Genomic DNA, 26,906 nt, shown 5'->3' on the forward strand with positions numbered 1-26,906 from the left:
GGACCGGGGGGGGGGGATGCTGAACCCCCCAGGGTGGTGGGGAGGTGGTGTCGAGCGGTGAATTAAGCCCCAAAACCGCTGTTTTTCACCCCAAAGCTTCCTCGGGGCAAGTAAACCCCCCCCCCCGCACATGTGGAAGGGGAGGTTTGTACCTGGTCTGGGGGGTCCTGACTTAAAATCAACAGATACAGTTTATTTAAACAAACAACGGTAAAAATTACACAGTTTCAGCCAGTTCCTTCCAAAATCTCGCCCCCACCTAGCAGCTGCCCAGGGGGGGGCTTTGCCTTCACGCCACGATCCTGCCCTGGGATCAGCGCGGGGCTGGGGCCACATTTTGGCACCCCGAGGTGCCCCGGGGCTGGTGCTGACCCCTCTCCAGCCCCCCCAGCCATTCCTGGCTGGGTGTGGGGCTTCCTCACGCCTCCCCAGGCCAGGGGACGGGTGCTCAGGACCCCCCCCCAAAACATATTTACAGCACAAGGAGGGGGAACAACCCCCCAGCACGCACCCAGCGAAGGCACTCGGGGGTATTCACAGTGGCTGGGGACGATGCCCAGGGGGTCGCTTTGGATGGTTTTTTGTTGTTTTTTTTTTACAAAAAGGTACAAAATGCATAGGTAGAGAAGTCTGCAGTGCTGGTGGTGCCCCCCCCGGCACGCATCCTGTCGTGGTGCGGGTTAACCCCGCACCTTGTCGTAGTCGCCCACCATGCGCTTGATGTGGAAGAGCTTGTTGCGCAGCGCCTTGGTCTCCATCTTCTTGGTCTGGTAATCGGGGCTCTGAAAGGCGGCACGAGGGCAGGCGTCAGCGCCCACGGGCTGGGGCTGCTTTGGGGGGGGGGCAGCGCCGAGCCTGGCCCCGCTCACGGGTTGGGTGGGGATGGAGGAGCAGGAGCAGACCCCCAGGGAGCACCGCCTGCCGCGATATCCCCCGGCACATCCCTGCAGTGCCTTTTTTTTTTTTTGCCCTCCCCCAGAGTAACCCAATTTCAACCTGGGTGTGGGAATGGAGAGCTCCCGGGCTCTGCGCACTCACCCGCTTCAAGTCCTTCAGCTGGTTGTATTCCTCTGCCACGTCCTGCAAAGGAAACGGGTCCAGGGCGTTACGAGCAGCCCCGAGGGGGGGTGCCCTGCAGGGACAAGTGCTCCCCAGTGCCCCGCAGCACCAGCTGGAATCCCCAAAGCAATGCAGAATCCCTGGTGCCCTGTGGCATCCCCAAAAACTATGCGTCTTCCCCAAAAGCTGTGCATCTTCCCCAAAAGCTATGCGCCCTCCCCAGTGCCCTGCAGCATCCCAAAACTTATGCAGCATCCCCAAAGTTATGCGGCATCCCCAGTGCCCTCCGGCACCCCAAAAGCTACGCATCATCCCCAGTACCTGCAGCGTCCCCAAAAGCTCCAGGGCATCCCCGCCGCCCCAGGGCGTCCCCCCCGCCCCCGAGCCCATACCTGGTACTGGGGGCTGTCCTCGGAGATGCTGTCGAGCTCCTTGCTGAGCTGGTTGAGGCGGTCGTTGACGCCGTCCATCTCGGCGCAGAGCTGCTTGTAGCGCTTGAGGTCGGTGTCGAACTCCTGCTTGTACTTCTGGCGGGCGCCGTCCGACGTGATGGGGGGGTAGAGGCTGCGGGACAGGGACAGGGGCAGGGTCAGGCCCCGTGGGGGGGGTCAGCTACGGGCTGGGGGACCCCCAACGAGGCTTCCCCCCTCACCTGGCCCACTGGTCCTGGTCCCGCTCGTCGCTGGACTCCACGGCCGTGGTGTAGTCGGTCTCGTACTGCGACTCGTCCAGCTCGGGGTTGCGCCGCCGCCTGCGGCCGCGCCGTGCGGGCGCTTTGCTGGGCTGCTCCTTGCCCTTCTCCTCCACGGGGCTGGTGCTGGTGGCACGGTCCGGCTGGTCACTGCGGGGACACGGGGACATCAGCACAGTGTGAACAGATGCCCCTGACACCCCCCACCCAGCTGGCAGTGCCCCCCTGGCTCACCCCCGGCTGCTGTAGGTCCCGGAGGGGTAGTAGGCGGTGTTGGGGGGCGCGTAGCTGTAGGAGGGCGCGCTGTAGGGCGGCGCGTTGATGGGGCTGGTGGGCTTCTCTGAGTAGGCGAGCGTGGCCGTCTCGTCCTGCACGCTGGCCCCGTCTGCCACGTTCTTCACCTGCGAGCAGCGAGAGGTGCTCAGAGGGGGGGATGGTGGCACCGGGGGCACCGGGGACGCTGGCACCGTCCCGCGTGGCCGGAGAAACCCCGGTGCGACCGCTGCGACCCGGCTTGGGGTGCTGATGGGGAGGGGACCCAGCAGAGCTGCAGAATGATGTTGTGCTGGGGGGGGAGGCAAGGGCTGGGGGAGCCCCCCCAGGCAGGAGGAACAGTATTTTGGGGGGAGGACGTGCCCGTGGGACCCCACAGCAGGTGGCACTGCCCCGCACGGAGCCACCGTGGGCGCTCCGGCACAGGCGCACGCGTGGCGGGGGGTGCCCAGCATCCCTCCTGCACCCCCAGGTGACAGCCCCCCGGATCTGCTGGGTCCCTCATCGCCCCCCCCCCCATGTGCTCGATGCCCACGTAGGGGACGTCTGCCCCGGCCGCTCGGGGCTCCTGGGGGAGGACGTGGGGCTGGCTGGGCAGATGTCCCATCCCGTCCCCCGCCTTCCTTCCTGCCCTTTGTGGGTTGTTTGTGCCGGGACGGAAGCCGGTCCCTGCCGGGGGCCGAGGTGGTGGCCCTGGGGACGTCAGCTGAGAGCTCCGGCCGGCAAAGCAGCTTCCTCTCTGCTGCTTTTCCCCCACTAACAAAGACTCCGTCAGGCGAGGGCCCCTCCTGCCCCCAGGTGAGACGGACACGTCCCCGTGCCACGCCAGGACGGAGCCGGAGGCTCACGCCCACTCGAAGGTCACCTCTTTATCTCAATCTCAGCCATAAAGTGGGAAGGAGATGTCCCGGGGATGGCTTCACACCCTGACACATCGATACTGCCCCGCCGCAGCGTCCCCAAAAAGCTTGGCAGGTGCCACCAAGGGACACCGGCGGAGCTGGGGACACCGCCGGGGGTGCAGGGGCTGCCCCCCGAGCCGGGCCGGCCCTGCTGCGGGCCAGGAAATGCTTAGCAAGGGAGGGACTTTTAACAAAAATAAATAAACCAGAACAAAGGTGTTTTTGCAAAAAGAAAAACAAATATTAGATGTACACACACCGAGGGGTGCGGACGCACACGAGGAGCCGGGCTGAGGGTTTGAAACCGAGCGCTTTGCTGGGCTCTGGGGTGGCAGGGAATGGTTCAGAGCAATGTGAGCTACTTCTCGTCCCATGGGGTCCCGGTGGGGGACAGCCCTGTCCCTTGGCACCCCAATACCTGGGCACCCCAATGCAGCCGTCTGGGCCACCCCGGTCTGGTGGTGACAGGGACGGGGATGGGGACAGGGGCAGGGATGGGGTCAGAATCTCCTTATCCAGGGCACAGCAGCACGCAGGAGCCGTGCTGAAGGACGTGGGCACATTTCCCAGCCCTGGATTGAAGCCCTGGAGCAGCCAGGGCACCCCAGGGCCCTTCCCTGCCCTCCCTGGGTGCCTCCCCCAGCACCCAGGGGACACCGGGGCGTCACGGCGCGCACGGAGCCGGGCTGGTGGGACAGATCCAGACCACGGCTGGGTGGCACGGCCCAGAGCCACGTTCCCGGAGCCGAGTTAATCATTGACGAGACCGAAACCGAATCGTGTCAGCGGCCAGCGCTGGCAGGAGCTGGGCGAACAAAGGGGAGAGGGCGCGAAGCCTCAGCGGCGCGCTGCTGGCACCCGGCCCATCTGATCCGACCCTGTTTGTCTTTCAGGGAGATCGAGCTCGCCCAGCCCCGCTCCGTTCCCAAAGCATCGTGGCGCAGGGGGCACGGAACCGGGTGGAAAAAGCCAAAAAAAAAAAAAAAAAAAAAAAAGGGGGGTGACAGGGAGGGACCTCACGGTCCCGGGCGCTGCCTGGCGCTATCGGTGATAACGGCGTGCCCCGGCTGCAGGGCTGGGGGTGTGCAAACACCGCGGCGAGGTGCTGGCAGAATGAGGCTCCTGGCACGAGGCTGGGCTGGGGACGGGCACAGCGGGGCCATTTCGGCACAGCCGAGTGCCGGGAGCACCCCCCTGGGACTCACCCACTCCTCCACGTTGGGGCCCTCCTGCAGCACCGGCGCCTTGTCCCAGAAGATGTTGGCCTTGCCGTACTTCCAGATCTTGCTCCGCGTCTTGTGGGCGAAGAAGCAGATGAGGCAGAGCAAGAGGACGATGAGGAAGCCGCAGACGATGGCCACAGCCTGGAGGAGAGGGAGGGAGGGAGGAGGGTGAGGAGGGGGGCAGGCTCTGGGAAGCCCCCATCCGGGCAGAGCGGGGGTCTGGTTACCCAACCCCTCCCTGAGGCTGAATGGGAAGCGCTCCCCCCCCCCCTCCCCAACACCCCCAATTTTGGATGGGCGGTGGGACAGCCTCTGCCCAGAGCTCACTGGGCTTTGCAGAGCTTTTGGCCCAGCCCCAGCAGTGGAAGAGGATTTGGTTTTCTGGTGGGGACGGGGCAAGCACAGCTCTCAGGGAGGTGACCCCCCCAGCACCTGGGGCCCCGAGCCAGCTCTTGCACCCGAGAGCAGGGACCCTGCACCGGTGTTCCCACGAGCCAGATCACGCAGCAGCACAGAATTTGGGGCTGAAAAGGGACAGATCAGGGCCCCGCTGAGCCCTGGAGCCCGCGGCTCCCCCCGGCTCAGCCTGCGCTCAGGGCGCAGGAATGCGGCACGGCCAGCCCAGCCGGCCGGGAACCGGCAGCACCAGTTCCATCCCAGTTCCACCCCAGTGCCGCGCAGGAGCCCCCGCTGGCCCCAGCCGAAACCCAGGGCCGCTGAGCCCTGGGTCGTGGGATCCCGCTGCCTCCTGCCCCACTGACCCCAGCGCCACCACGCGCTGCCCCAATTCCACCCCCCGCAGGCACGCCAGGCTCGCTCAAACACTTTTACGAGCAGGGAGACCAAAGTACCAGGTAGCAGAGCGTCCCCTCCCCGAAACTCCCCAGCTCTGCCGGTCGCACCGGCACCCTCCCCGGCACCCAACGGTGCCCGGCGCTGCCAGAAACGTTAAGGACGGAGCAGAAAGTCCCAGCTGGCTGAGGACACCGCGTCTCACAGCCGGCCCAAGGGCAGCACGAGCAGTTCCAGACACTCTCCTTCCCGCACCCGGCTGCGATAAGCGGCGCTGACCTCGCTCAGCCCCACAACCTTGGGCTTTGCCCCAAAAACGGGGAGGGGTCCAGAGGTGGCGGGGGGACACACTCACCTCCTGGGGGTCCACGGTGCAGTAGTGGTAGATGTACTGGTTGAGGTAAGTGCTGCTGCTGTACACCTGGCTGCACATGGCCAGCAAGGGGCTGTAGTAGTAGCTGCCGGTCATCTGCGCCTGGGGGTTGACGCCCACGACGTAGACGATGGAGGCGATGAGCATGACGAAGGCCAGCACGGCGCACACCACGATGACCACCAGGTAGAAGCGGCGGGAGCGCGAGCCGCTCGACTTGCTGACGCTGGCCACCAGGAGCCCCAGCTGGGCCAGGAAGCAGAGCACGGCCATGCCCATCATGAAGCCGTTGGCCGTCCGCGGGTTGGTGACCCCGCTGTAGTAGCCCCCGTACCCGTAGTTGTAGCCCAGCCCGCTGCCGTAGTAGCTGGAGCCGTAGTAGCCGCCCAGCCCGCTCCCGAAAGCCCCCAAACCGTAGCCGTAGTCCCAGGCGAGGGTGGAGGCCACGCAGGCGAAGATGGCGATGCAGAGCATGATGATGATGGCCTCCAGGATCCTCACCACGCCGGGCGGCGAGGTCCACTTGTAGAAGTGCTGCGGCGCATCCTCGATGTAGTAGGAGCCCGGCGGGGGCGAGCGGGCGCCGTAGTCGTAGCCGTAATCACCCGGCGGGGGCCCGTAGCCCGTGGAGGGGCCGTAACTCATGGGGGGGCCGTCGTAGGACTTCTTGCTGAACATGGTGGCGGTGGGGAGAGCCTGGGGAGGTTGGGGGGGGGGGGGGAGACGGTTGGAGCTGCGGGCGCGCGCGGCACCGCCGGGTTTCCACGTCTCCGCGCGCCCGGCGAGGACTTTGGTCACCCGTCACCGTAAACAAGCGCCCGCCCGTGCCCGACGCCACGCCACGCCACGGGAGTCACCTCTGCTCACGGGGAAACTGAGGCGTGGGGTGGAGAAGGGAGGCGAGTGAGTCACGGGGCATCTCCCCGCACACCCGGCCCTGCCCCGCGTCAGGGACCCCACGCTGCCGGCCCCGGCCACCCGACCGCGGGCGCCTGAATGAATTGGATTGTTTCAAACCCTAATTAAGGCAGAAAAGCTCTTACCCGAGGCTAGCGCTAACCCTGAGGGTTTCTCCGTAAGCAGCTCTGGTTGGATTTAAAAAATAGTAATAATAATAATAATAATAATCCAGGGCACATTATCAACACCGCAGTGAAAAGCTGAAAATTGGGGCAGATCAAAGGGGGGGTGACGCGTTTCCTCGCTGCTAGGGCTGGGGAGCTGCCACGCGGAGCCAGGTGCCCCCTGCCCGGGACCCCCGCCCCAACAGGGCCCCCCCCCAGCCCTGCAGTCGCTCCCTGCCTCATGTTCCTGCCCTCCTGCGTGCGGTTGGCCTCTCCAAAACACCTTCTGGTTTTGCTTTCCCACAAGTTTGCTCCGAGCCAAACCACCGCCGGGAGGGGTTTGTAGGGCCAGGGAGAAATGCCAGGACGCTGCCACTGGAAGGGGGGGAGCCCCTCCGAGGGGGATGGGGGGGGGCAAAGCAGGGGCTCTGCGAAGCCCACCGAGCTCCTGGCGCTGCTCCACCACCCCCCGGGCTGCACAGAGCCGCCCTTCTCCACCCCACAAAGGCAAAACCCCAAAAACTCAGCGGGGACCCCCCCGGTGGGCATTGCCGGAGCGGGATGCAGTGAGGGGGAACCTGAATCCTGCGTGGGAAACCCAAGCCGGGGGCAGGTGGCAGCGGGGCCGGGGTGTCCGGGCCCAGCTGGGGGCCGGGGGCTTCGTCCCCACGCCCCAAAAAACGGTGGTCCCAAACCAGGGGCTTCGGCCAGACCCCAACGCGGACCTCCTGGGGGTGCCCGCGGCTTTCTTTTCGGGTATCTCCACTCTGCCCCCAGCTCTGCGCATCCCCAAAAGCCCTGGGCTGGCGTGGGGGGACGACCCAGCAGCAAAGAGAGCTGCAAAGCCCCCCCGGGGACCCCCCCATTCCGCGCCGGGGCGGCTCCACCCGACCCGGGGCTCCCGCGCCCCCTCCCCGCCACCGGGGCGCAACGCCGGGGGCCGCGTCCCGACGGGGGCAGCGCCGTCCCCGCGCTGTTTTTGGGGATTTTTTGTTGAGTTTTTGAAGGTGGGGGGCCCGGGGTCTGCCCCCCCCACCCCCTCACCCCCCAACCTCCCGCGGAGCCCCGGGAGGAGCCGCCGCCCCCTCCCACCTGCCCGGTGCGGCTCCGGGAACCGTGCGCGCTCGCTCCGGTCCCGGCGGAGCTCCCGGGGTTCCCTGAGCCCCCCCCGGTGCGCGGAGGGGAACGAGCCCCCGGGACACCCCCCTGCCCCCCCGGTCCTTGTCCCGGAGCCCCTTACCTGGCCGCTCCTCCGCCTCTTTGTTCCCGTAAAATGGCAGCCGGGAGCAGCGGCACCGCCGCCGCCGGGCGCTGCAGGGAACCGGCCCCGGTTTCCGCCTCCGGGGGGAGCCCCGGGGGCGGCCCCGCTGCTCCCGCCCGGCCCCCGCCCGTGGGGAGGTGGCGGAGGGGGCTCGGGGGCTCCGGGGGTCTTGTGGGGGGGGGCTTTGGGGAGCTCACACGCGCGGCGGTTCCGTGGAGTGAGAAAAGCGGGGGCTGGAGGGGGCTCGGGGTCCCTGGGGGCTGGGGGGGCGCAAAGAGGCCAGGGCCGTGTCCCCCCCGCTCCGGAGCCGTGGCACGGGGGGGTCCTGTTGGGCACTGGGGCTCCTTTCGTTATCCCAGGGGACAGGAGTGTCCCTGGGGGGGTTGCCAGCTGCTGGAGCCCACCCGCCTCCGTCATCCGTGGGCACCCCAGGACGCGCACTGAAGCCCCCCCAAAAAACATCACCAGATTTTATTAAAAGCAGCTCTGCCCCCCCCCACAGCTGCACCCCTGGGGGTGCTCCCGAATCCACAGCGGGTGCAGAGCCACCAGAGGCACCCCAAAACCCTCAGGTTTGCTCCCCATACCCAGGTGGGTGCAACGCGTGGGGTGCAGCGGGTGCCCCCTGCTCGCCCCCGCAGCACCGGCACCCCAAGGTGCTGAGCCCTGCGGGGTCCCCAGGGTTTTTTTTTTGGGGGGGGGGACCCGGCAGAGCTCTGGGGTCCCCCGTGAGCAGGTTCAGAAGTAGACGGCGCCGCCGCGGTCGTAGTCCTGGATCTGCCTCTTGATGTGCGTCAGCTTCTCCTGCAGGTAGTGGCAGCGCCGCTGCTTCTCCAGGAAGGCCGAATCCTGCCGGTGGGATGCAGGGGTGCCGTGCACAGCCTGGGGGGACCCCCCCACAGCACCGGGGTCCCACGGATACCCAGCACCCCCCCACACAGATCTTTGAGGGCTGGGAAGCTCGCAGCACCTCTGGTGTGGCTCTGGGTGCATGAACCCCAAGCCCTACTCACCCTCTTCTTCCTCAGGACCTCGTGCCATACACGAGCCACCCTGCTGTCCCCCTGCGGGGCGAGAAGAGGCAGCCCGATATCCCCAGCCCTGCTGGCACAGCCCCGGTGCTGAGCCCTGCCTGCTTGGGACACCCATGGGACACCATTGGGACACCCATGGGACACCCATGGGAAACCTACGGGACACCATTGGGACACCTATGGGAAACCCACGGGACACCCACGGGACACCTATGGGACACCTATGGGAAACCCATGGGACACCCATGGGACACCCAAGGGACACCCATGGGAAACCCACAGGACACCCATGGGACACCCACAGGACACCTATGGGAAACCCACGGGACACCTATGGGAAACCCGTGAGACACCATTGGGACACTCACGAGACACCCATGGGACACTTATGGGACACCCATGGGACACCCACAGGACACCTATGGGACACTTATGGGACACCCATGGGACATCCACAGGACACCCACCAGACACCGATGGGACACCCACAGGACACCCACCGGACACTTATGGGACACCCATGGGAAACCCAAGGGACACCCATGAGACACCCACGGGACATCCATGGGACACCCACAGGACACCATTGGGACACCTATGAGACATCCACAGGACACCCATGGGACACCCACACGACACCCACCGTCCTGCTGAGCGCGTGGCGCGCGGCGGCCTCCAGCTCCCCCAGCCTCCTCCGTGCCTCCCGCAGCTCTGCCAGCAGCTCGCGGTACTCGGCGTGCTGGTCGCTGAACACAGCCCGGTATCCCTCCCGCTGCCACCCGCTGCGGATCGCCGGGTACTTTCTGCACAGCCCCGGGGGGGGGGCACAAAGCTCAGGGGGGGTCCCTGCTCCGGGTTGGTGCCCCAGCACGGAGGCACTGGGGGGCTCCGGACCCCTCCGGGACCCCATCGTGTGGCTGTCCCCTCACTCACACCACGTAGTCCGGGACAGCGCACGGCTGCGGCACGAGCCCGGGGGGGTCGGAGCGGGTCAAGACCCCCGGCCTCTCGCCCGCCTCGGTGGCCGTGTCCCTCCCCAGGGGTCTCCGCGGGGGTCCCACCTCATCCTCGAAGGTGACGCGCTTGGCTCGGACCGGCGGCGGCTTCGAGACACAAAGAGGAATCGGAGGAAGGGGGGGTGAGGACCCCAACTTTGGCTGCACCCCCCCAAAAAAAAAAAACCTCCCGGTGACCAAGGGACTCACGGGAGCCTCCCGCAGCCTCCAGGCCACCTCGTGCCTCCACATCTTGAGGGCCACGAGGCTGCCGGCCAGGTAGAGCAGCGCCGTGAGGAAGAGGAAGACAAGGGCGGCCGCTTGCCCCCCGGCCGGGGGGCAGAAAGCGGCGAGGAGGGGGCCGCCGGCCGGAGGGGGGGAATAGCAGAGCCCCCCCAGGCTGACGGCGTGGACGTAGCCCCCCGCAGCCCCCAGGGAGAGCAGGAACAGGAGGCCGTGGAGGCCGGATTCGGTGGGAGGCCACCAAGGTGCCTCCAGGAGGACGCGGTGGTAATAAGGGCTCACCCCCAGCCCCAGCAGCGCCGCCGTCAGCAGCCAGCCCAGGGCGACCCCCCCCAGCACAAAAGTGGGCAGCGGACCCCCGTAACCAACCCCCGGGACCCCCCCGAGGAGCAGCTCGCCCCTGTAATCCTGCTGGATGTAGGCGCAGACGCAGGCGAAGGCTGCCCCCCCGCACAGCAGCTCCAGCCCCCCCAGCACCCGCAGCAGCCCCGGCCACGATTTCGTGGGGGCGAAGCGGAGCCCGGCCGCACGCTGCCCCCCAAAACCAGCCCCGAGCCCCTGAGCCCCCCGGGGGTGGGCAGGCTCAGCCATCAGCCCCCCCAGGGTTGTGGTTTTTTTTTTTTGGGGAGGGGGCTCCCCTGGATGCGTCCGGGGTGGGAGCGAGCCCCCAAAGCGGGGACGCCCCCCCCCCAAAGTCCCCAATCCCAACCCCGGTCCCGTGCCTCAGTTTCCCCCCGCAGGGCACCGCCGCAGCCCGGCTCCCCGCATGCTGCTCACCGGGGGATTTACGAGAGGTGGGGGCCGCAGCGGGGGGCTTTAAGGGGGGGGGTCACCGGGTCCCTGCCGCCACCAGCACCCAAGGGTGCCCCCGTGCAGCCGCTGCCTGCCGCCGATAGGCACGGCTGGTTAAACATTGACCCGCACGCACCGCCCCGAGGCGCGGCGTGGGGGCAGGATCGGGCCCCCCCCTGCCCCCCCCGGGGCTCCACCCAGCGCCCCGCTGGGGGCCGCATCCTGCCCCCCCCCCCCCCCGGCACTGGTTTGGACTGGGATGGGCTTGGCAAAGCCATTTGGAGCCCCCAGCACCCCCAAAACCCAGCGAGCAGCCCCCACCCGCTGCCATGGCCCCCCCCCAAAGGGCAGGAATCTCCCCCCCCCCCCCCCATCCCACCCCATTCCTCCCCCCGGGTCCTGGCCAGGAGCAGAGAGCGACGCGTCCAGTTCAGCCTCCTTTAATTTGCACCTCAGCCCCCCCCCCACGCCGAGGGTCCGGCCAGGGCAAGGGGGGGGGGGGGGGCAGGACTGGATCCGGCCCAGCACCGGCCCCCCTTTGCCCCCCCCCCGCCCCATTTTACACATGGGGAAACTGAGGCACGGAGCGGCGAGGGGACTGCAGGGTCGGGCCAGGGAGGGAGCCCCCCCACCCCTCACCCCCACCCCCTCACCCTGGGGGCTCAGCCCTGCTTTAGCCCTGGGGGGGGGAAGGGGGCTGCCCCCCACCCCTCCTGGCTCCCCACCACCCCAGCCCCATCCTTCACCCCCCCTCTCCAACCCACAGCAGGGGGACAGCCCCCGGACCCCCCCCCCAAAAAAAAAAAAAACAACCTCAGGGCTCCCCTTTTCTCCCCCCCCTCTCCCTTTTCCCCCCCCCTCCACCACAGGACCCCCCCTGGGGCTGTTCGTGTGCGCGCGCCCCCCCCCCCTTTTATCCAAAACCTTCCCCTGGCTTGGGAGCACGGGACCACCTGGGGGGGGCCAAATTGGGGCTTGGGGGGGGGGGGGTCTCCAGCCTCACGCCAGCACAGTGAACGCAGGAAGTTTATAGAGGGCTTTACAGAACAAAGCTACTGAAATCAGCCACACGATGGCCAGACATAAAAAGGGACCCCCCCCCCAGCCCCCCCCAGTTCCAACTCCCCCCCAACCCCACAAATCACCCGCTGTCCGAGGAGGAGGTGTGGGGGGCGGTGGAGGGGGACCTGCGGCGGCAGGGGGGGGTGCAGGGGGCCCAGGTCCCCAAGAGCTCGCGCTGCTGCTGCTGCTGCTGCCCGATGGCTTGGCTGACCAGCCCCGGCAGCGCCAGCAGGCTCAGCCCCAGCGCCTCCAGTTTGCTCTCCAGGGCGCCGATGCGCTTCTCCAGGTCCTCGTGGCGCTCCTGCAGCTCCGACACCATGTCGTACATGATGTTCTGGGTCTGTCGGGAGATTTGGGAGGGGGCCAAAATGGAGTAACGTGCCCCCCCCCCCCCTCCATTATGCGGTGTCCCCCCTTTTCCCGGCGCTCACCTTCGCCAGGTCCACCAGCGTGTTGGCCTGGTCGTTCAGCTTGCGCTGCTCCATCTTCACGCTCCTCAACCTGCCGGGGGGAATGGGGAGCGGGGACGGCTCAGCGGCACCCCGCGGGGTCCTCCCCAGCGCCCCGGCATGCACTCGGGGGGGGGTCCCACGGTCCTGGGGGGCTCCCACGGTCTTGGAGAGCTCCCGCACCCCTGGGGAGCTCCCACGGTCCCGGGGAGCCCCCACGTTTCCAGGGGGCTCCCACATTTCCAGGGGGGCTCCCACGTTCCCACATGGTCTGGCACTGCCCCAGACCCTCCCAAAGAAGAGACAGCCCCAGCCAGGGGGGGGGGGCTGCTCTGCCATGCCGTGTCCCCCCCCCCCCCTCCCCATTTTGCAGCACCGAGCCCATGCAGACGGACAGGCACGGAGGAGCCGGGCAGACTTACTTCTGGGCTCTGCAGGGACGGGGCAGAACAGAGACAAAACACAACAGCAGGTTTAATACCACCACCGAGAGCGCATGGGGATGCCAGCGCCCCCCCCTGACCCCCCCACCCTTTCCGCTTCCCCCCCCCCAAAAGCAGGAGGCACCAGGGGCTCGAGGCGGGTGAAGCCGGGCAGCGGACACGGTGACACCAAGCCGTGCCATTGCGCACCCCCAGGGCACCCCAGCACCGTCCCCGTTGCCACCAGGGTGCCCCCCCGCTGGGAAAACACCCCCCCCCGGGATGGGACTGTGAGGGAAACCGGGATGCCAGCCCCGGGGATGAGGGCATTTGGGGTAAAACTGGCGGAAATCGGGGGCCAGAAGGGGGCATTTCCACGGCCACCCAGGCTGGCGGTGGCCCGTGCCCGGGCGCCGCGTAGGAAGCAGGTAAAGGTTTGGCACTTACTGATGGATGGCTTGGAGGAACTTACGCTGGTGTTTCCGAACTTTGGCATGGTCGATCTTCTTCACCAGCTTGGTGTGTTTGTAGATGAGCCACGTTTCCCTGAGTACGTTGGCAGCAGCATTTTTCACCTGAAGGCAACCAAACGCCGGGGGTCGGGGACGGAGGCAGCCGGACGCCAACGGAGGGGACGGAGAGGGGAGCTGGGGGGGGGGCGGGGGGAGCTCACCCGCTTCGTTAGCTGCGTATCCATCATGAAATTGTGCACGTGTTTCTCCGCTTTGGTGAGCTCTAGCTTTCTGGCAACGACGGCGACGACCAGAGCCGTGCAGCCGGCACCCTGCGGGCACAGCACCGGGGTGAGGGCACCGGCACCGGCACCAGCGGGCGCTCGCAGCCCCCCGGCCCCCCCCTGGGGATACCCCGGCAAGCTCACCATGATGCCAGTGAGCAGACACACGCCCTTCCCGCAGTAGGTGTGCGGCACCATGTCCCCGTAGCCGATGGAGAGGAAGGTGATGGAGATCAGCCACATCGCCCCCAGGAAGTTGCTGGTCACCTCCTGCTTGTCGTGGTACCTGCCCGGGGCCAAGCGCACGGCGCCCGTCAGCCGCGGGGGTCCCGCGCCGTGGGCTTGGCCACGCGATGTGCAGCCGCTTCCCCGTGCCGGGGCTGCAGCCAGGGGAGTGCCCGAGCTCCCCGCCGTGCCGTGGGGGTCCCCAGAAAGAGGCACCGGGGTTCCAGCTTGCCCCTGGGGCCGGGCACCCCCAGCGCTGGTGACCAAAGCGTCCCACAAAGAGGGGACGGGAGGGTGGCGGAGCTGCGCCCACCCGGGGCTGTGCCGGGAGAGGGGGGGGGATGATAAATCCCCACCCTCCTCGAGCTGCCCCCCCGTGATCTCAAAACACAGCAGGCGGGTGTCACCGCAAGGCCCCCAGCAGGGAACGTTTCTCTGGAGATTGCACGGTGCCCACACGGGGGGGACACAGCCTGGAGCAGGGCACCCCTCGCCCCTCGAGGCCACCCCGGCAGGGACTGAGCTGGAATCGCGGGGGGGGGACGCCGTGCTTTGAGATCCCGTGGCCAGCACCGAAGCCACGAACTCCTGCGGCCGTGCCCCCCCCCACGCAGCCCCGGGGACACCGGGACGAGCCGGGCAGCGGGGACATGCGGGGAGCAGCGGGGAGCACGGACACCCGGGGGGGGGGGCGCCAGGGGGGAGGCGAGGAAAGGGCAGGGGCCGATCGCAGCAAGCCAGGGGCGGACTCGAAGCGTGCGGCGAGGAATTTAGGATTGCTGCGTCCCCTTCCCCCTCTCCCCAGGCGCAGCCTGCGAAGTTTGGGCTTGGAACCTCAGCCGGCACCGGGGGATGCGGTGGGGCGACGCCGGGGGGTGACGCTCCCCAGGGGAGGTTGGGGTGCACGGGGGGTGCCAGGCACGGCCGGGCTCAGCTGGTCCCCCAAAAGCGCCGAGAGCCCCAGGACTTTGCCCCACGGTGCTGCCCCTCTGCCCCCTCTTCTTCCCCTTCCCCTGCTCCACCCCAGGGAGCAGCCCCGGGGCTCCCCCAGCGCGCCCGAACCACGTGCACCGAGGAGGGGAAACGCCGAGCGAGGGGAAGGCTCGGAGCCGAGCGCGAGCCCTTTGGAGATGCTTCAGCCCCCATCTGGAAATAAAAAGTGGTCCCGGGGCCCCTGCCCGGCTGCTTTGGCTCGGCTCTGCTTTGTTCAGCGCTCCGGGAACAAAACCGGGAGCCCCGGAGCCACCCCAGGGACCCGCGGGGGGGTCTGCAGCAAAACCACCCCCAAAAAAATGGGGCAGAGGGGGGCTATCCTGCACCCCCATCCCCACGGGACTTCCCTGGGTGGCTGCAGCCAGCCCTGGGCACCGCATCTGCTGAGGTTCCAAGTGGAAAAGGCTCCGGCCCCTTTCCAGGTCCGTGGGATTTTTGTTCTGGCCCAGGTGCCCCCCTCCCGTACCCGCCCCCCCCCAACCCGCCGGCTGCAGCTAATCCTAAATTCTGAGTAGCGCAAAAAGCCTGGGGCTTGGAGGGGGGTGGAGGGGAGGAGTGAGGGGGGGAACGTCCCGTGCAGGACGCGGCTGTCGGTTCCTGGGGTGACTCACAGTTTGTCCCTGCGAGCAGCAGAGCGGTCAGAGAGGGAAAACAAGAGCAGTTAATGCGCGGTCCCGGGGCGAGGAGAAGCGGCCGAGGAAGGCGAGCGCGGGGGGGACGGGGACGGGCGAGCGCAGCCCAACCCCTGCCGGGCGCAGCTGAGGAGCACGTGGCACATCCCAGCACCGAGACCCCCACCCTGTCAGTGGTAACGGGGTCCTGCAGCATCCCGTGGGGACGCACGGGGACAGCGTCATCCCCTTTGGGGCTCCAAAATCCTCCTGGCAAACACCCGCGGCTCCGGCAAAGCACCACGGCCACCTCCCGCCGCACCCAGGGCACGAGGATCCGGCGAAGACACCCGGGGACCTCTCCTCCGGGTGCTCCCCTCGTACCCCCCAGGTCGGCTCCGTGCGTCCTCAGCTGCGCCCCAGCCCCGCGCCCTCCCCGAGAGCCCCCGCGGGCAGCACCCGGGGGCCCCCTGCAGCACCCCCGGACCCCCCCTCACCTCTCGCAGACGCGGACGGTCCAGGCGGCGATGATCCAGGAGGAGATGCTGAAGACCAGCAGCACGGTGCCGGGGCAGATGGTCATGAGGGTCTTCATGACGAAGCGGGTGTTGAAGTTGATCTTGTTGAGGGCGCCGATGCTGCGGGAGGAGGCGTCGGTGAAGAGCTTGCTGTGCAGCAGCATGACGCGCCCGATCAGGTAGAGCCGCAGGAACATGGGGATGGAGAGGATGATGTCCACGTCGGCGTCGGCCACCGAGGCGGCGTAGGTGAAGGCCAGGCGAGCCGTCCAGGTGAACAGGTACTGCCCGGGGATGGGGTGGATGGCGCAGACCAGCAGCTCCAGGGCGATGAAGAAGATGCGCTCGTAGGTCATGGCGATGCGCCAGTCGTCCGCGCCGTTGTCCACCATGAAGAGCTGCGGGGAGCGGGGGGCGCTGGGAGGTGGCGCAGAGCTCGGGGGGGCTGGGGAGGGGATACAAGACCCCCGCCGTGGGTGCCCACCCGTGGGTGCCCCTCACCTGGATCTCCCTGGCGTGGTACATGACGATGAGCCCCAGGAGGATGAGGGTGGAGAGGCTGATAAGGCATTTCAGTGCAAACGAGTACGACGACTCCTGCGGGGGCGCAGCGAGCGGGGTGAGCCCGGCGGGGCGCCCCGAGCCCGTCCCCGCCGCGTGCCCCCCCCCACCTCCCAAATCCCACCTTGGTGTAGACCCCCCAGGACAGCTCCGTCTCCGTGACCATGACCACGATGCCGAACATGCCGAAGATGAGGGCGTAGTCGCTGAGCCGCTTGCGCTTCTCGAAGAGGGCGCGCCGGTGGCCCAGCTTGTAGCCGATGTTTTGGGGGCGCCGCGGCCCCCGCGTCTCCGCCGCATCCCCCCCGGGGGCCGGGGGCTGCTGCTGCTCGGGCCGGGAGACCACCACCACCTCCTCCAACCCGGGGGGGCGGCGGGGTCGCAGGGGTTGGGTCTCGGCCTCCGCTGGGTGCAGGGTGGGGGTCGAGGCGCTCAGGACCCCCCCATTGGAGCGGCAGCCGCTCATGGCTGTGGCGAGCTGGGGGCCGGGCGATGCCGCATGGCTCAGCGGCGCGGGGGGCACCTGGGGAGGGGTCGAGGGGGGGGGGTGAAAGAAGGCACCGGTTGGGGCACCGAGCTGCGCCCCCCCCCTCCCCACCACCACCACCACCTGCCCCGCACGTGGGGGCTCACCCACGGTGCCCACCCCCTCCCCTAAAAACCTCCCCCCAACCCGCTCCGCACCGCACCGTGCGCGCCCCCCCCGTGCGCCACCGTCGCCATCCCGGGGGCGCAGCGGCACCGGGGACCGGCCGGTTACCGGGGGGGGGTAGGGGGTGGCACCAGCACGGCTCGGTCCCGGTTACCGGGAGTGGGCTCAGCGACCCCCCCCCAACCCTGCTGCCCCCCCCCAACCCCCCCCACCTGCCGCCGGGGACCGGGGACCGGAGCCCGACCCGGGGCCGCGCCGCAGCCGCCGCAGCCCGGTTCGGCCCCGGGGGCGCGCGGCGGCGGCGGGACCGGAGAGCCCGGGGGGGGGGCGGCCCGAGCGAGGTTGCTGATTGGTTGGGAGGGGGCACGCCCCCTCGTGACGTAGGCCTCCGAGCCCCGCCCACCCCCGTGCGCCGGCTCCGCCCCCCCACCCCCTCCCCTCCCCAAGCGCCCCCTCCCCTCTCCGGGAGCCCCCCGGGGTCCCCCGGGTGCCCCCAAAGCCCCCCCCCAACGGGGAACCCCCCCCCCACAGGGGATCCCCCCCCACAGGGACCCCCCCCACACGGGGGACCCCCTGCTGCACCCCCCCTGCACCCTGCTGCCATCCCCCCCCACCCCTCGCTGTCGCCCCCCCGCCCCCCAATTCCCCATCACCCCCCCAATTCCCCAACCCCCCCCAATTCCCCATCACCCCATGCACCCCCCCACCGCCCCCCACTCCCCCCACCCCCCCACGCCCCCCCCATCACCCCATGCACGCCCCCACCCCTCCACCACATCCCCCCCCCAGCCCCACGCACCCCCCATCAGGCTCCATCCCCCCGCCAACACGCAGCCTCCAGCCCCCCCCCGTGACAACCCCATGCACCCCCTGAGCACCCCCCAACCCCTCAACCCCCCCCCTCATTCACCTGCACCCCAAAACCCACCCCCGAGCACCCCCCCACCCCATGCACCCCCCCAGCACCCCATTTCCAGCACCTCCTCCCCACCACCCCCATGCGCCCCCCCCCCTCCATCATCCCCCCATGCACCCCCCCATGCACCCCCCTCCACCTCCCCATGCACCCCCCCACCATCACCCCCCTGCACCCCCCCCACGCCCCCTGGGACCCCCCCCGGCCCCTCAGCAGCCCCCCCCCTGCACCCCAGTCCCGCCGCCCTGGCACCCCGCACCCCCGTACCTGCTCGCGCTCCCCGCTGCTGGCGGGGGGGGGTCTCGGGGCGCTAGGGGCAATGGGAGCGGGGCTGGGGCTTGGCACGGGGGGGGTCCGGGGGGCCGGGTGCCATGGGTTTCCCTCCACGCCTGGCCGGGGAGGAGAGGCGGCGTTAGCGAGGGGCGAAGTGAGCCCCCCCCCAGTGCATGGGGAGGTTTGGGGGGACCCTCGGAGCCACCCCCCCTCCCAGCCCCGTTGCAGCACTGAGCCCCCCCCCGCGGCAACCAGGGCCGAGCGGGGACTGGGCGAGCAGGGCCGTGGATTTTGGGTGTTTTTCGGATGTCGTTTTGTCCCTGGGAGACTGGAAAAGGGGAAAATGGGGCAGGGCGCGGGGACGGGGGGTGCTCGGCTGAGCCCCCCCACCCTGCGCCCTCATAGCGGGGACAGAGCCGCGCTGCCTGCCTGCACCGGGGGGGTGACGGAGCCCAAAAGGACCCCCCCAGGCCCTGCTGCACGGGCCTGGCCCTGTGGAGCTGATGCAGACCCCGCTGCGCAAACAGCCCCCAGCACCCGCAGCCCCCCTGCACCAACACCACCACGGCCTCAACGTCCCCGCTGCGCCACCGGCACGGCTGCATGAGTGCCTCCGGTGCACGAGCAGCCCCGTGGCACAGACAGACCCCATTGCACAAACGGCCCCGTTGCACAAATGTCCCTTTTGCACAAACAGCCCCGTCACGGGAGCTGTCCCATTGCACAAGCAGCCCCGTGGCACAAACGTCCCCATTGCACAAGCATCCTCATTGCACAAATGCCCCCGTTGCACAAATGTCCCCATTGCACAAATGTCCCTTTTGCACAAATGTCCCTTTTGCACAAACAGCCCCGTCACGTGAGCTGTCCCATTGCACAAGCAGCCCCGTGGCACAAACGTCCCCATTGCACAAGCATCCTCATTGCACAAATGCCCCCGTTGCACAAATGTCCCCATTGCACAAATGTCCCTTTTGCACAAATGTCCCTTTTGCACAAACAGTCCCGTCACGTGAGCTGTCCCATTGCACAAACAGCCCCGCTGCACAAACGTCCCTGTTGCACAAATGTCCCCGTGACACAAATGTCCCCATTGCACAAACGTCCCTGCTGCACAAACGTCCCCGTTGCACGAAAGGCCTCACTGCACACCCAGCCCCCTTGCACAACCAGCCCCATTGCACCAACAGCCCCCTGGCACAACCAGTCCTGTTGCACAACCAGCCCCCTTGCAGCCAGCACAGCCCCCCCAGCACAACCAGCCCCGCTGCACGAGGGGCCCCCCGGTGCCAGCAGCACCGCAGGCCCCCGTGGGCACCGCGAGCCCCCCCAGCACAGCCCCTGGGCACCGGCTGCAGGGCCTTGGAGGGGGGAAATCCAGGGGGATCCCCCTCCCGACCCCACAGCAGCACCCCGGGGGGTGGCAGCTCCCCAAATTTAAACCCCCCCCCACGCACCCTGGTGCCACCGCAGCCCCCACAGCCGGCCTCGTCAGCCCCATTGCAAACGCAGCCACCGTGCTCACGGCCCCCCCGGCGCACGGGGACACCCCGCAGGGTGCTGCCAGCACCCGTCTGCGGACGGGGGGACCCTTTTGTGCCCCCCCAAGGGGGACATCGGCAGCCGGGGACGCTGCTCCCTGGCTAATTACGGGGTGCCAAGGCTCCGGGGACCCGCTGCTCCGCGGTGCGCCCGTGGGGCCACCGGCTCCCCTCCAGAGGCCGATCCTTTTCGATCATTTTCTCGCCGTTCTCCCAAATTTATTGCGGGGAGCTGGGCTCCCGTTTCCTTTTCATCCTCGGTCGGGGAGCAAACACCAGGGCGGGCGGCGCCGAGGGGAAGCTGAACCCTCACCAGGGCCGAGCGCTCGCCCCCACAGCCCCCACGGCACCGCCAAACTTTTGGGGCGCGGGAATCGGGTCCAAAAAGGGCCCAGGGAACCCTCGGAGGCGGCTCCCGGGCAATATTTTATCAAGCCGTGGCCGCGTGGCGATGGCAAAGAGGCCTCGGTGAATCTTGTGCCCCGGCAGACGCCACCAGGAACCTCTCCGTCGGTGCACGAGGCCGGGTGAAAGCTCCCGGGGGTGTCCCCGTGGCCCCGTCCCCGTCCCTGTCCCCACGGTGCTGCCACCCTGGGGTGCTGGGGCGTGCAGGATGCGAGTGCTGAGCTCACGGGGATGGGGACCCCCCCAATTTCCCCCCCCTTTCCAAGGCCCTCTCGGTTACGTGCGGCCAATGATGTCCTTGAGCACCAGCCCCAGGTGTCCCCGTGTGGCACCGGGACCCCCCCACTGCAGCCCCCCCCCCCCGGTGCCACCAGGGTGACCCCAACCCAAGGGGACGGTGCTGGGAGCTGGGACAAGCCTGGCCCCCCCCAGCCAAGGGGGGGGAACCTGCCCCAGGTGGGCATGGAGACATCACGGCCTTCAAACGGGGGGGGCCAGGCGGGGATGGGGAGGTCCCCGGTGCAGCGGGCAGGGAGGGGGGGGCGCATTTTGGCCCCAAACACCGCAGCGAGGGGCTGGACCCAGCCCCGCTGCCCCCACCCGGCCTCCCCCCGGGGGGCTGCGGGGTCCCCCCCAACGCCCCCACCACGGGGAAAAGTTGGGGGGGGCCCCCAGAGAGGACCCCGGGTGGGGAGGAAGGGGGGGTCCCATCCCCAGCACCCAAGCAAGGGGGGGGCCGTGGTTTAACCCCGGTGCCCTGGGGACCCTCCTGTCCCCGTGGTGTCCCCGTGGGTGCCAGCAGGACCCCCCCCCCCCGTTTTTTGTGTGTCCCCCCCCCCAACCCCGTGCCTGGGAGCAACTGCAGAGGAGGGTGCAGCTAAAAATAGAGGCCCAAAGGCCCCCTCCCGGCTGCTGATTTTCTTTATCGCCCGCTCGTTAATTCCTGCCTGGGAATCACGGGGCTGGGGGGGGGGGGGATGATTTTGGGGCGGGGGGGGGAAAATTTGGGGGTGCAGAGGCCGTGCCCGCAGCCCCGCTGGGGGAGGAGGGACAGGGACCGAGTTGTACGGCCGGGGTTGGGGAGCAGCTGGGGGGGCCCCCCCGGCCCCCGTAAATATTGGCATAGGGTGGGGGGGGGGGGGGGCTGAGCAGGATTTGGGGGGTGTGGGACTGAGCCCCCCCCCCCCTCAGGCTGGTGGAGGCACCGGCACGAGGACGGTGCCACCGGGGGACCCCGGTGCTGGGGGGGGTTCAGCCCCATCAGGGTCTGACCCGAGCCCCCCCCCCCGAGCCATGGGGGTGTGGGGGGGTCAGGGGGAGGTGTGGGGGGGTGGGAGGGGGGGTGGGAGGGGGTTGGGGGGGTGAGAGGGGAAAAAGGGGGGGGGGGGCGCATGGGGAGAGCACGGCCCCAGTGCAAAGAGGGGAATCCCTGGGAGGGGAGGGGGAGAGGGGAGGGGGGAGAGGGGAGCCCCCCCCCCGTGCACCAAGCCCAGGCATCGCAGCAGGATCAGGCCCTGGAGGGACCTTGGGGACCTTGGGGCCAGCAGCGGCTGTGCCACCCCCAGGGCAGCCCCCACCGACCCAAAAAGGAGGGGGGAGGGGGGGGGGCGATGTGTCCCCCCCCCTCCCACCCCAAAAACGAGCCCCCCCGGCGCTGCCACCCCAGGGGCCACCCCCAGGGGCCGGGCGCCCCCCGTCCCCACCCCAAAACGTCCCCAGCCCTCATGGATGGGGCAGAGCCAGCGGGGAGGGGGGGGGGTCCCGGGGTGGGGGGGGGGGGTCGAGGGGTCCCTGCGCCCCCCCCGCTGTCCCCAGACAAAGCCACCGCCCGCTGTGCCCCCCCCTCCATGCGGCTCGGCTCAGCCGAAGGACAAAGCCACCTCGCTTGGCTGCCCCCCCCCGGGTCGCACACGGCCCCCCCTTACCCCGGGGGGGTGGGTTCGGGCCCCCCCCGGGGTGTCCCTGCTGCCCTGGGGGGGTGGGGGGGGTCCCCAAACCTTGCCGGCACCTTGGCAGCGCGGGGGTGTCCCCGGGTATGGGGTCACCCCCGCCCCCGTGTGGGGTCCCAAGGTTACGGGGGGGGGGCGGAGAGGGGCTGGGGGGGTCTGGGGGGGTCTGGGGGGGGTTGGGGGGGGGGTCGGGGGGGGGTCCCCGTTGCGCACCTGAGGCCTCGCTGGGTGCCCCCGGACTTTGAGCTGGCAAACACCGAGCACAGCCCCGGGGACAAGACGGGGGGGGGGGGGGCAGCCCCAGCCCCCTGCACGCCCCCCCCACACCCTCAGCACCCTGCGCGCCCCCCCCCCGACCCCCCCAGACCCCCCCAGCCCCGGGGCATGGCCGAGATTTGCCCCTCGGGGCTCGCAGCCGGAGCCACGCCACGGGCACGGGCACGGGATCCTACCGGGTAGGGGGGGGGGACACAGGGGGGGGGAACACCGGAACACCGGGGGGTGTCCCCCAGCCCCTCGCCCCCCTCCCAGCTTCGTAGCTTCGGTCGCGGAGCCCCCCCCCCAAAAGAAAATAAATTTGGGGGTTGCCCGGAGCTGGCGGCGTCCCCAACGTCCCCAAATCCCGCTGGGGGACACGGGGATGCCCCCAGTACGGGTGGGGGAATCCCTCCCCGGGGGGGGGCCCCGCTCCACAAACGGCAGCGGGAGGGGCTCCCCCACCCCCCCTCGACCCCCCCGCAGCCCCCCCGCTCACCTGTCACGGCCCCACGGGATTTGGGGGGGGGGCGAAGGGGCTGGGAGGGGGGCGCGCTCCGTGCGCCGCAGCCGGGTGCCTGCGGGAGCGGCGGCGGCGAATGGGGGGGGGGTGTGAGGGGGGTGGCGGGGGGGGGGGGACCGGGGGCTTCCCCGCCCCACGCCCCCGCATCTTCCCCCCCCCGCGGCCCCCCCCTCACGGCGGATGGTGACCTTGAGGCCGCGGCGCTGGGGGAGGGGGGTATTTTTAGCCGGGCACTCCCATCGCGTCCCCCCCCCCCCCCCCCGATATAAATGGTGCAGGGTGGGGGGAGAACGGGCCCTGCTTGTGCCCCCCCCGCCCCACAAAGCCTCCACAAACCCTCCGGGCAGCCCCCCCCCCACGGCATCCCCGTCCCCTCCCTGCAAAGCGGTGCCCCCCCCCCACCCCCAAATCCCCCTCCGCAGCGCGGTAGCACCCGGGGGGGGTCCCCGGAGCCGGGGGATTCCCGGGAGCTGGGGGTTCCCCCCCCCCCCTACTGGGAGTCCTCAGGAACCGGGGGAGTCCCCGCTGCTGGAGCAGCCCCGGGAGCTTGGGGGGGGTCCTCAGGTTCCTGGGGGGGTCCTCAGGAGCCGGGGGAGGGTCCCCAGGAGCCAGCGGGTCCCCGGTGCCAACGGGGGTCCCCGAGGCGGGGGGGTCCCCGGGCTCTCCCGGCAGCGCTGCGTGTCAAAGCCGGGGGGTTCCCCATTACCGGGGGGGTCCCCAATACCGGGGGGGTGCCCCCCCCTCCCCGCTAACTCCCCCCCCCCCCAAAACCGAGCACCCACCTGCGGGCAGCCCCCGGCCTCCGCTCCCCTCGAGCGCCGCCGCCGGTGACCATGGCCCGGGGCTGGCAGGGGCGACCTCGGCGGCCGAACCGGGGGTCGGGGGGGGGGACGGGGGGGTGGGAACCGGGAATGGGGTGGGGGGGGGGGGGGCGAGGGCTTCGGTTCGGTCCCCCCCGGGCACCTCTCGGCGCCTCGGCGAAGCCCCGGTGCGGGGCGGTGCGGGGGGGAGGCGCTGCGCTCCCGCTCCGCCGCGCGCTCCCGCCGCCCCGCGCGCTCCCGCCGCCCTATTGTCTGCGGCTCCCCCCTCCCCATTGTCATATTTTCGGGGGGGGGGGGCGAGCACCCGCCTCCCGCTGCCCCCCCCCTTCCCCTGGTGTCCCCCCCCCACGCGGCGGCCCCGAGCCCGGTGTCCCCCCCGGGCGTACCCAAAGGGTCCCCCCCGGTGCCCGCGGAGCACCCAAGGGTGGCGCGGGGATGCTGGGGGCACCTTGGCTAGATCAGCGCTTCCCCCCCCCCTCTTTCCGCGGGGGGGGGGTCCCCTCTGCTCCCCCTCCCCATCCCCGCGCCGTTTGGGGCGGGGGGGGGTCCCCAAAACCCAGGGGATCCCCGGGATCACGGGGGGGGAGTCCCCGGTGCCAGCGGGGAGCCAGGAGCAGGAGGCTCCCCGGGGGGGGGGGGAGGGCGGGGTGCCCCCCAGCAGCCCCCCCAGCACCGGGATCGGGGTGCGGGGTGCTGCAGCGGGGGGGTGAGGGGGGGGCACGGCCGCCTGCAGCCCCCCCCGGACCCCCCCCTCGCTCCTCTTTGTCGGTGCGCAAAGCTCCGGTGCGCGGGGGGCGAGGAGATTTTTGGGGGGGGGGCCGTGGAACAAAGCTTGGGGGGGGGCACACACGCGTGGGGGGGGGTAACACGCACGGGGGGGGCGTGCAAGGGGGGGGCAGAACCGGATTTGAGCGTGCAAGGGGCGTGCAAAGGGGGGGGGGCGCGCACAGGGGCGCGCGCCCAGCTCCGTGCTGCAGTGCGCGGGGGGGGGACGGGCACGGGGAGGGGAGGGGAGGGGGCGTGGGGGGGGGGGGGGGCCGGGGGCTGCGTGGTGCAGGGGCGGTGCGTGGTGAGGTGGGGTGGGGGCTGCGGGGTGGATTTTTTGGGGGGGGGGGTTCCGTGGTGCAGGGGGCGCGCACGGAGCTGGGGGGGGGCTTGGTGCAGGGCGAGCGATGCGCGGGGAGGGGCTGCGGGGGGGGGAAAACCCGGGGCTGGGGGGGGTACCGGGGGGCGGGGGGGGTTGTAGGGGGCTGGGGGGGGATGCCCGGTGCTGGGGGGGGGAATACCGGGGGGGGGGGGGGGATGCCGGGGGGGGGGATGCCCGGTGCCAGCCCTGCGCGGGGGCTCCGAGGATGCCGCGGCCGCGTGATCGCTGCGCCCCCCCCCCCGCGGGTTTTCCCACCCCCGTTGCCATGACAGCGCCCCCCCCCGCAGCGGGATGCCTTTTTTAATATTTTTTTTTTTGGGGGGGGGGGGGCAGAAAGGGAGGGGGAATCCCCCGTGGGGGGGGGGGGGGGGGCGGGGCGGGGAATCCCTCCCCTCTGCGCTCAGCCCCGCCCGCAACGGGAACCCCCCCCCCCCCCCGATTTGAAGGGGGGGGGGCACAGAACTGGGAACCCCCCCCCAGATTGAGGGGCATTTGTGGGGGGGGGGGGGGTTCCCCCGTTAACCCCTTCAGTGCCCGCAGGATCCCATCTCGCCGGGGGGGGGGGAAATAACCCTGAGCCCCCCCCTCCATCTGGGGATCCCCCCCCTGCCCTGGGGGGGGGGCCCCAATTCACCCCGCCCTTGGAATGGGGGGGGGTTGCATTTTGGGGGTGCAGCCCCCCCGATTAGGCCCTCAGGATGGGGGGGTCCCCACAGCACTGCAGCGTGGGGGGGGCACCGCGAGCACAGCCCCGCAAAGCCGCAGTGCAGCGAGGAAGAGGAGGAGGAGACGAAGGAGGGGAAGGGGGGGGGGGGGGCACCGCCATCCCCCCCCCCCGGGGACACCACGAGAGGGATGTAAGGGTGGGGGGGGCTCAGTATGGCTGGGGGGGGCTCCAGGAACAAAGCTGGCAGTGGGGGGCCAAGAATTGGGCTGAATTTGGGCATTTTTTGTACCGGGGAGAGCCCCCCTTTGCCCCCCCCCCCAAGCCAACACCCCCCCCAACGGGATTTGGAAGGGCCCCACCCAAATGGGGTGGGCGGAAGCCTCCCCCAGCCCCAAATTATCAGCCCTCCGCCCCCCCCCCGGCCCCGTTTTCCCCCCATTTTTTTGTTTTTTCATTTTTTTTGCTCAATTTTTTGTTTTTAATGGGATTCAAACACCACAAACTTCTCACGGGGGGGGGGGGTGAAGGAAACACGCCGGCTGCATTTCTCCCTGCCTCTGCCCCCCCCCCAGGGGTAAAGGGGCTTGGGGTATGTGTGCGTGTGTGTGGGGTCAGACCCCCTTCCACCTCCCCTCTGCCAAAAAGGGGGGGGCGCAGAGGGGTTGGGGCTGGGGGTCCTGTACCGTGAGAAAGCCCAGCGCCCCCCAGTGCCCCCCCAGTGCCCCCCAGTAGCAGGGGCACTGGTAGCCCCCACCCCACTCGTGGCAGCACCGAAGGCGCTGGAGCTGCTGCCTGGGCAAGGGTTTAGACCTTCAAAAAGTCCTAAAAAAGGGCCCCGGGGGTGGTTTAGACCCTAAATTTAGACCCTAAAAGGTCTTAAAAAAGGGCCCGGAGGTGGTTTAGACCCTAAAAAGGTCCTAAAGAGGGGCCCGGAGGTGGGAAAGGGGAGAAAAAAAGAGAGGGAAAGGCGCTGCTGGCTCACAGCACGGGGCACGATTCCACCCGTTGCCTTCCCCCCCCCCACAAACCTGGGGGGCTGCAGGGGCTCCGAAGGGGGGTGGGGGGCACCTCGGGGCCCTTTCCATAAACTCGGGGCCCTTCCTTGCCTGACGCAGGGAGCAGAAAAAGCAGCAGCTTCACTTCTCGGGGGCAGTTCTTGGGTTGCGGATCCCCCCCAGGCCCCCTCCTGGCCCAGTTGGGGGGCTCTGGGCTCCCCGGGGGGGGCACTGGGGAAGTCCCACGCGAGAAATCCGGTGCTCGTGTCCCACACGGAGAGGGCAGGAACCTCGCCGGGCTCATTTTTCCCCCGTGCAGGGATCTGGAAGGAGGTTTCCCCCTCTCCCCTCCAGCCCCGAGCTGCCCAAATTCTGCTTCCACCTCCCCGGAGGACGCAGGGCTGGGAGGGGAAGGGAGGGGGGCAGCAGGATTCCAAGCTGGAAGCTCTTCGGGGGCCACCCCAGCACCAAAAATAAAATAAA

General features: G+C 69.6%; 3 protein-coding genes across 5 annotated transcripts; all 3 read right to left on the reverse strand.

Moving 5' to 3' along the window:
- Positions 1 to 172: 172 nt before the first annotated feature.
- On the reverse strand, positions 173 to 7,707 carry OCLN (occludin). Of its 2 annotated transcripts, none has more exons than XM_084498978.1 (8): positions 7,618 to 7,707; positions 5,296 to 6,009; positions 4,131 to 4,289; positions 1,985 to 2,151; positions 1,712 to 1,900; positions 1,452 to 1,623; positions 1,039 to 1,080; positions 173 to 782 (listed from the first exon to the last, which is right to left on the reverse strand). In XM_084498978.1, the coding sequence occupies exons 2-8, from the start codon at positions 5,989 to 5,991 to the stop codon at positions 681 to 683; spliced, it is 1,527 nt and encodes a 508-aa protein (XP_084355104.1). In that variant the 5' UTR covers positions 5,992 to 6,009; positions 7,618 to 7,707; the 3' UTR covers positions 173 to 680. The 2 variants fall into 2 exon arrangements, with proteins under 2 accessions (XP_084355104.1, XP_084355105.1); XM_084498979.1 differs by lacking the exon at positions 7,618 to 7,707 and adding an exon at positions 6,357 to 6,379.
- A 647-nt stretch (positions 7,708 to 8,354) lies between these two features.
- On the reverse strand, positions 8,355 to 10,501 carry LOC311423875 (MARVEL domain-containing protein 2-like; the record flags this gene model as incomplete). Its single annotated transcript, XM_084498411.1, has 5 exons — positions 8,355 to 8,487; positions 8,652 to 8,702; positions 9,316 to 9,475; positions 9,606 to 9,775; positions 9,878 to 10,501. The coding sequence occupies 5 exons, from the start codon at positions 10,499 to 10,501 to the stop codon at positions 8,377 to 8,379; spliced, it is 1,116 nt and encodes a 371-aa protein (XP_084354537.1). The 3' UTR covers positions 8,355 to 8,376.
- A 1,209-nt stretch (positions 10,502 to 11,710) lies between these two features.
- KCNN1 (potassium calcium-activated channel subfamily N member 1) lies at positions 11,711 to 23,689 on the reverse strand. Of its 2 annotated transcripts, XM_084498977.1 has the most exons (10): positions 23,576 to 23,689; positions 18,115 to 18,236; positions 16,404 to 16,802; positions 16,220 to 16,315; positions 15,698 to 16,116; positions 13,516 to 13,657; positions 13,309 to 13,419; positions 13,083 to 13,210; positions 12,196 to 12,265; positions 11,711 to 12,104 (listed from the first exon to the last, which is right to left on the reverse strand). In XM_084498977.1, exons 3-10 carry the CDS (start codon positions 16,743 to 16,745, stop codon positions 11,844 to 11,846), a joined length of 1,569 nt encoding a protein of 522 aa, XP_084355103.1. In that variant the 5' UTR covers positions 16,746 to 16,802; positions 18,115 to 18,236; positions 23,576 to 23,689; the 3' UTR covers positions 11,711 to 11,843. The 2 variants fall into 2 exon arrangements, with proteins under 2 accessions (XP_084355103.1, XP_084355102.1); XM_084498976.1 differs by lacking the exons at positions 18,115 to 18,236; positions 23,576 to 23,689 and adding an exon at positions 17,144 to 17,245.
- Positions 23,690 to 26,906: the final 3,217 nt, after the last annotated feature.

This window comes from Aythya ferina (assembly GCF_964211825.1).
Source record: "Aythya ferina genome assembly, chromosome: 26".
NCBI classification, from domain to species: domain Eukaryota; kingdom Metazoa; phylum Chordata; class Aves; order Anseriformes; family Anatidae; genus Aythya; species Aythya ferina.

What these genes read in the sequence shown, in the direction of transcription:
- OCLN (XM_084498978.1), bottom strand. Translation starts at nt 5,991, where the DNA reads ATGTTCAGCAAGAAGTCCTACGACGGCCCCCCCATGAGTTACGGCCCC. An exon ending in GCACCGTGGACCCCCAGGAG is followed by an intron (nt 4,290 to 5,295) that starts GTGAGTGTGTCC and finishes CCTCTCCTCCAG; the next exon opens with GCTGTGGCCATCGTCTGCGG. An exon ending in GCCCCAACGTGGAGGAGTGG is followed by an intron (nt 2,152 to 4,130) that starts GTGAGTCCCAGG and finishes CGCTGCTCGCAG; the next exon opens with GTGAAGAACGTGGCAGACGG.
- KCNN1 (XM_084498977.1), bottom strand. Translation starts at nt 16,745, where the DNA reads ATGAGCGGCTGCCGCTCCAATGGGGGGGTCCTGAGCGCCTCGACCCCC. An exon ending in GTCTGCTCACTGGCATCATG is followed by an intron (nt 13,420 to 13,515) that starts GTGAGCTTGCCG and finishes CTGTGCCCGCAG; the next exon opens with GGTGCCGGCTGCACGGCTCT. An exon ending in ATACGCAGCTAACGAAGCGG is followed by an intron (nt 13,211 to 13,308) that starts GTGAGCTCCCCC and finishes GGTTGCCTTCAG; the next exon opens with GTGAAAAATGCTGCTGCCAA.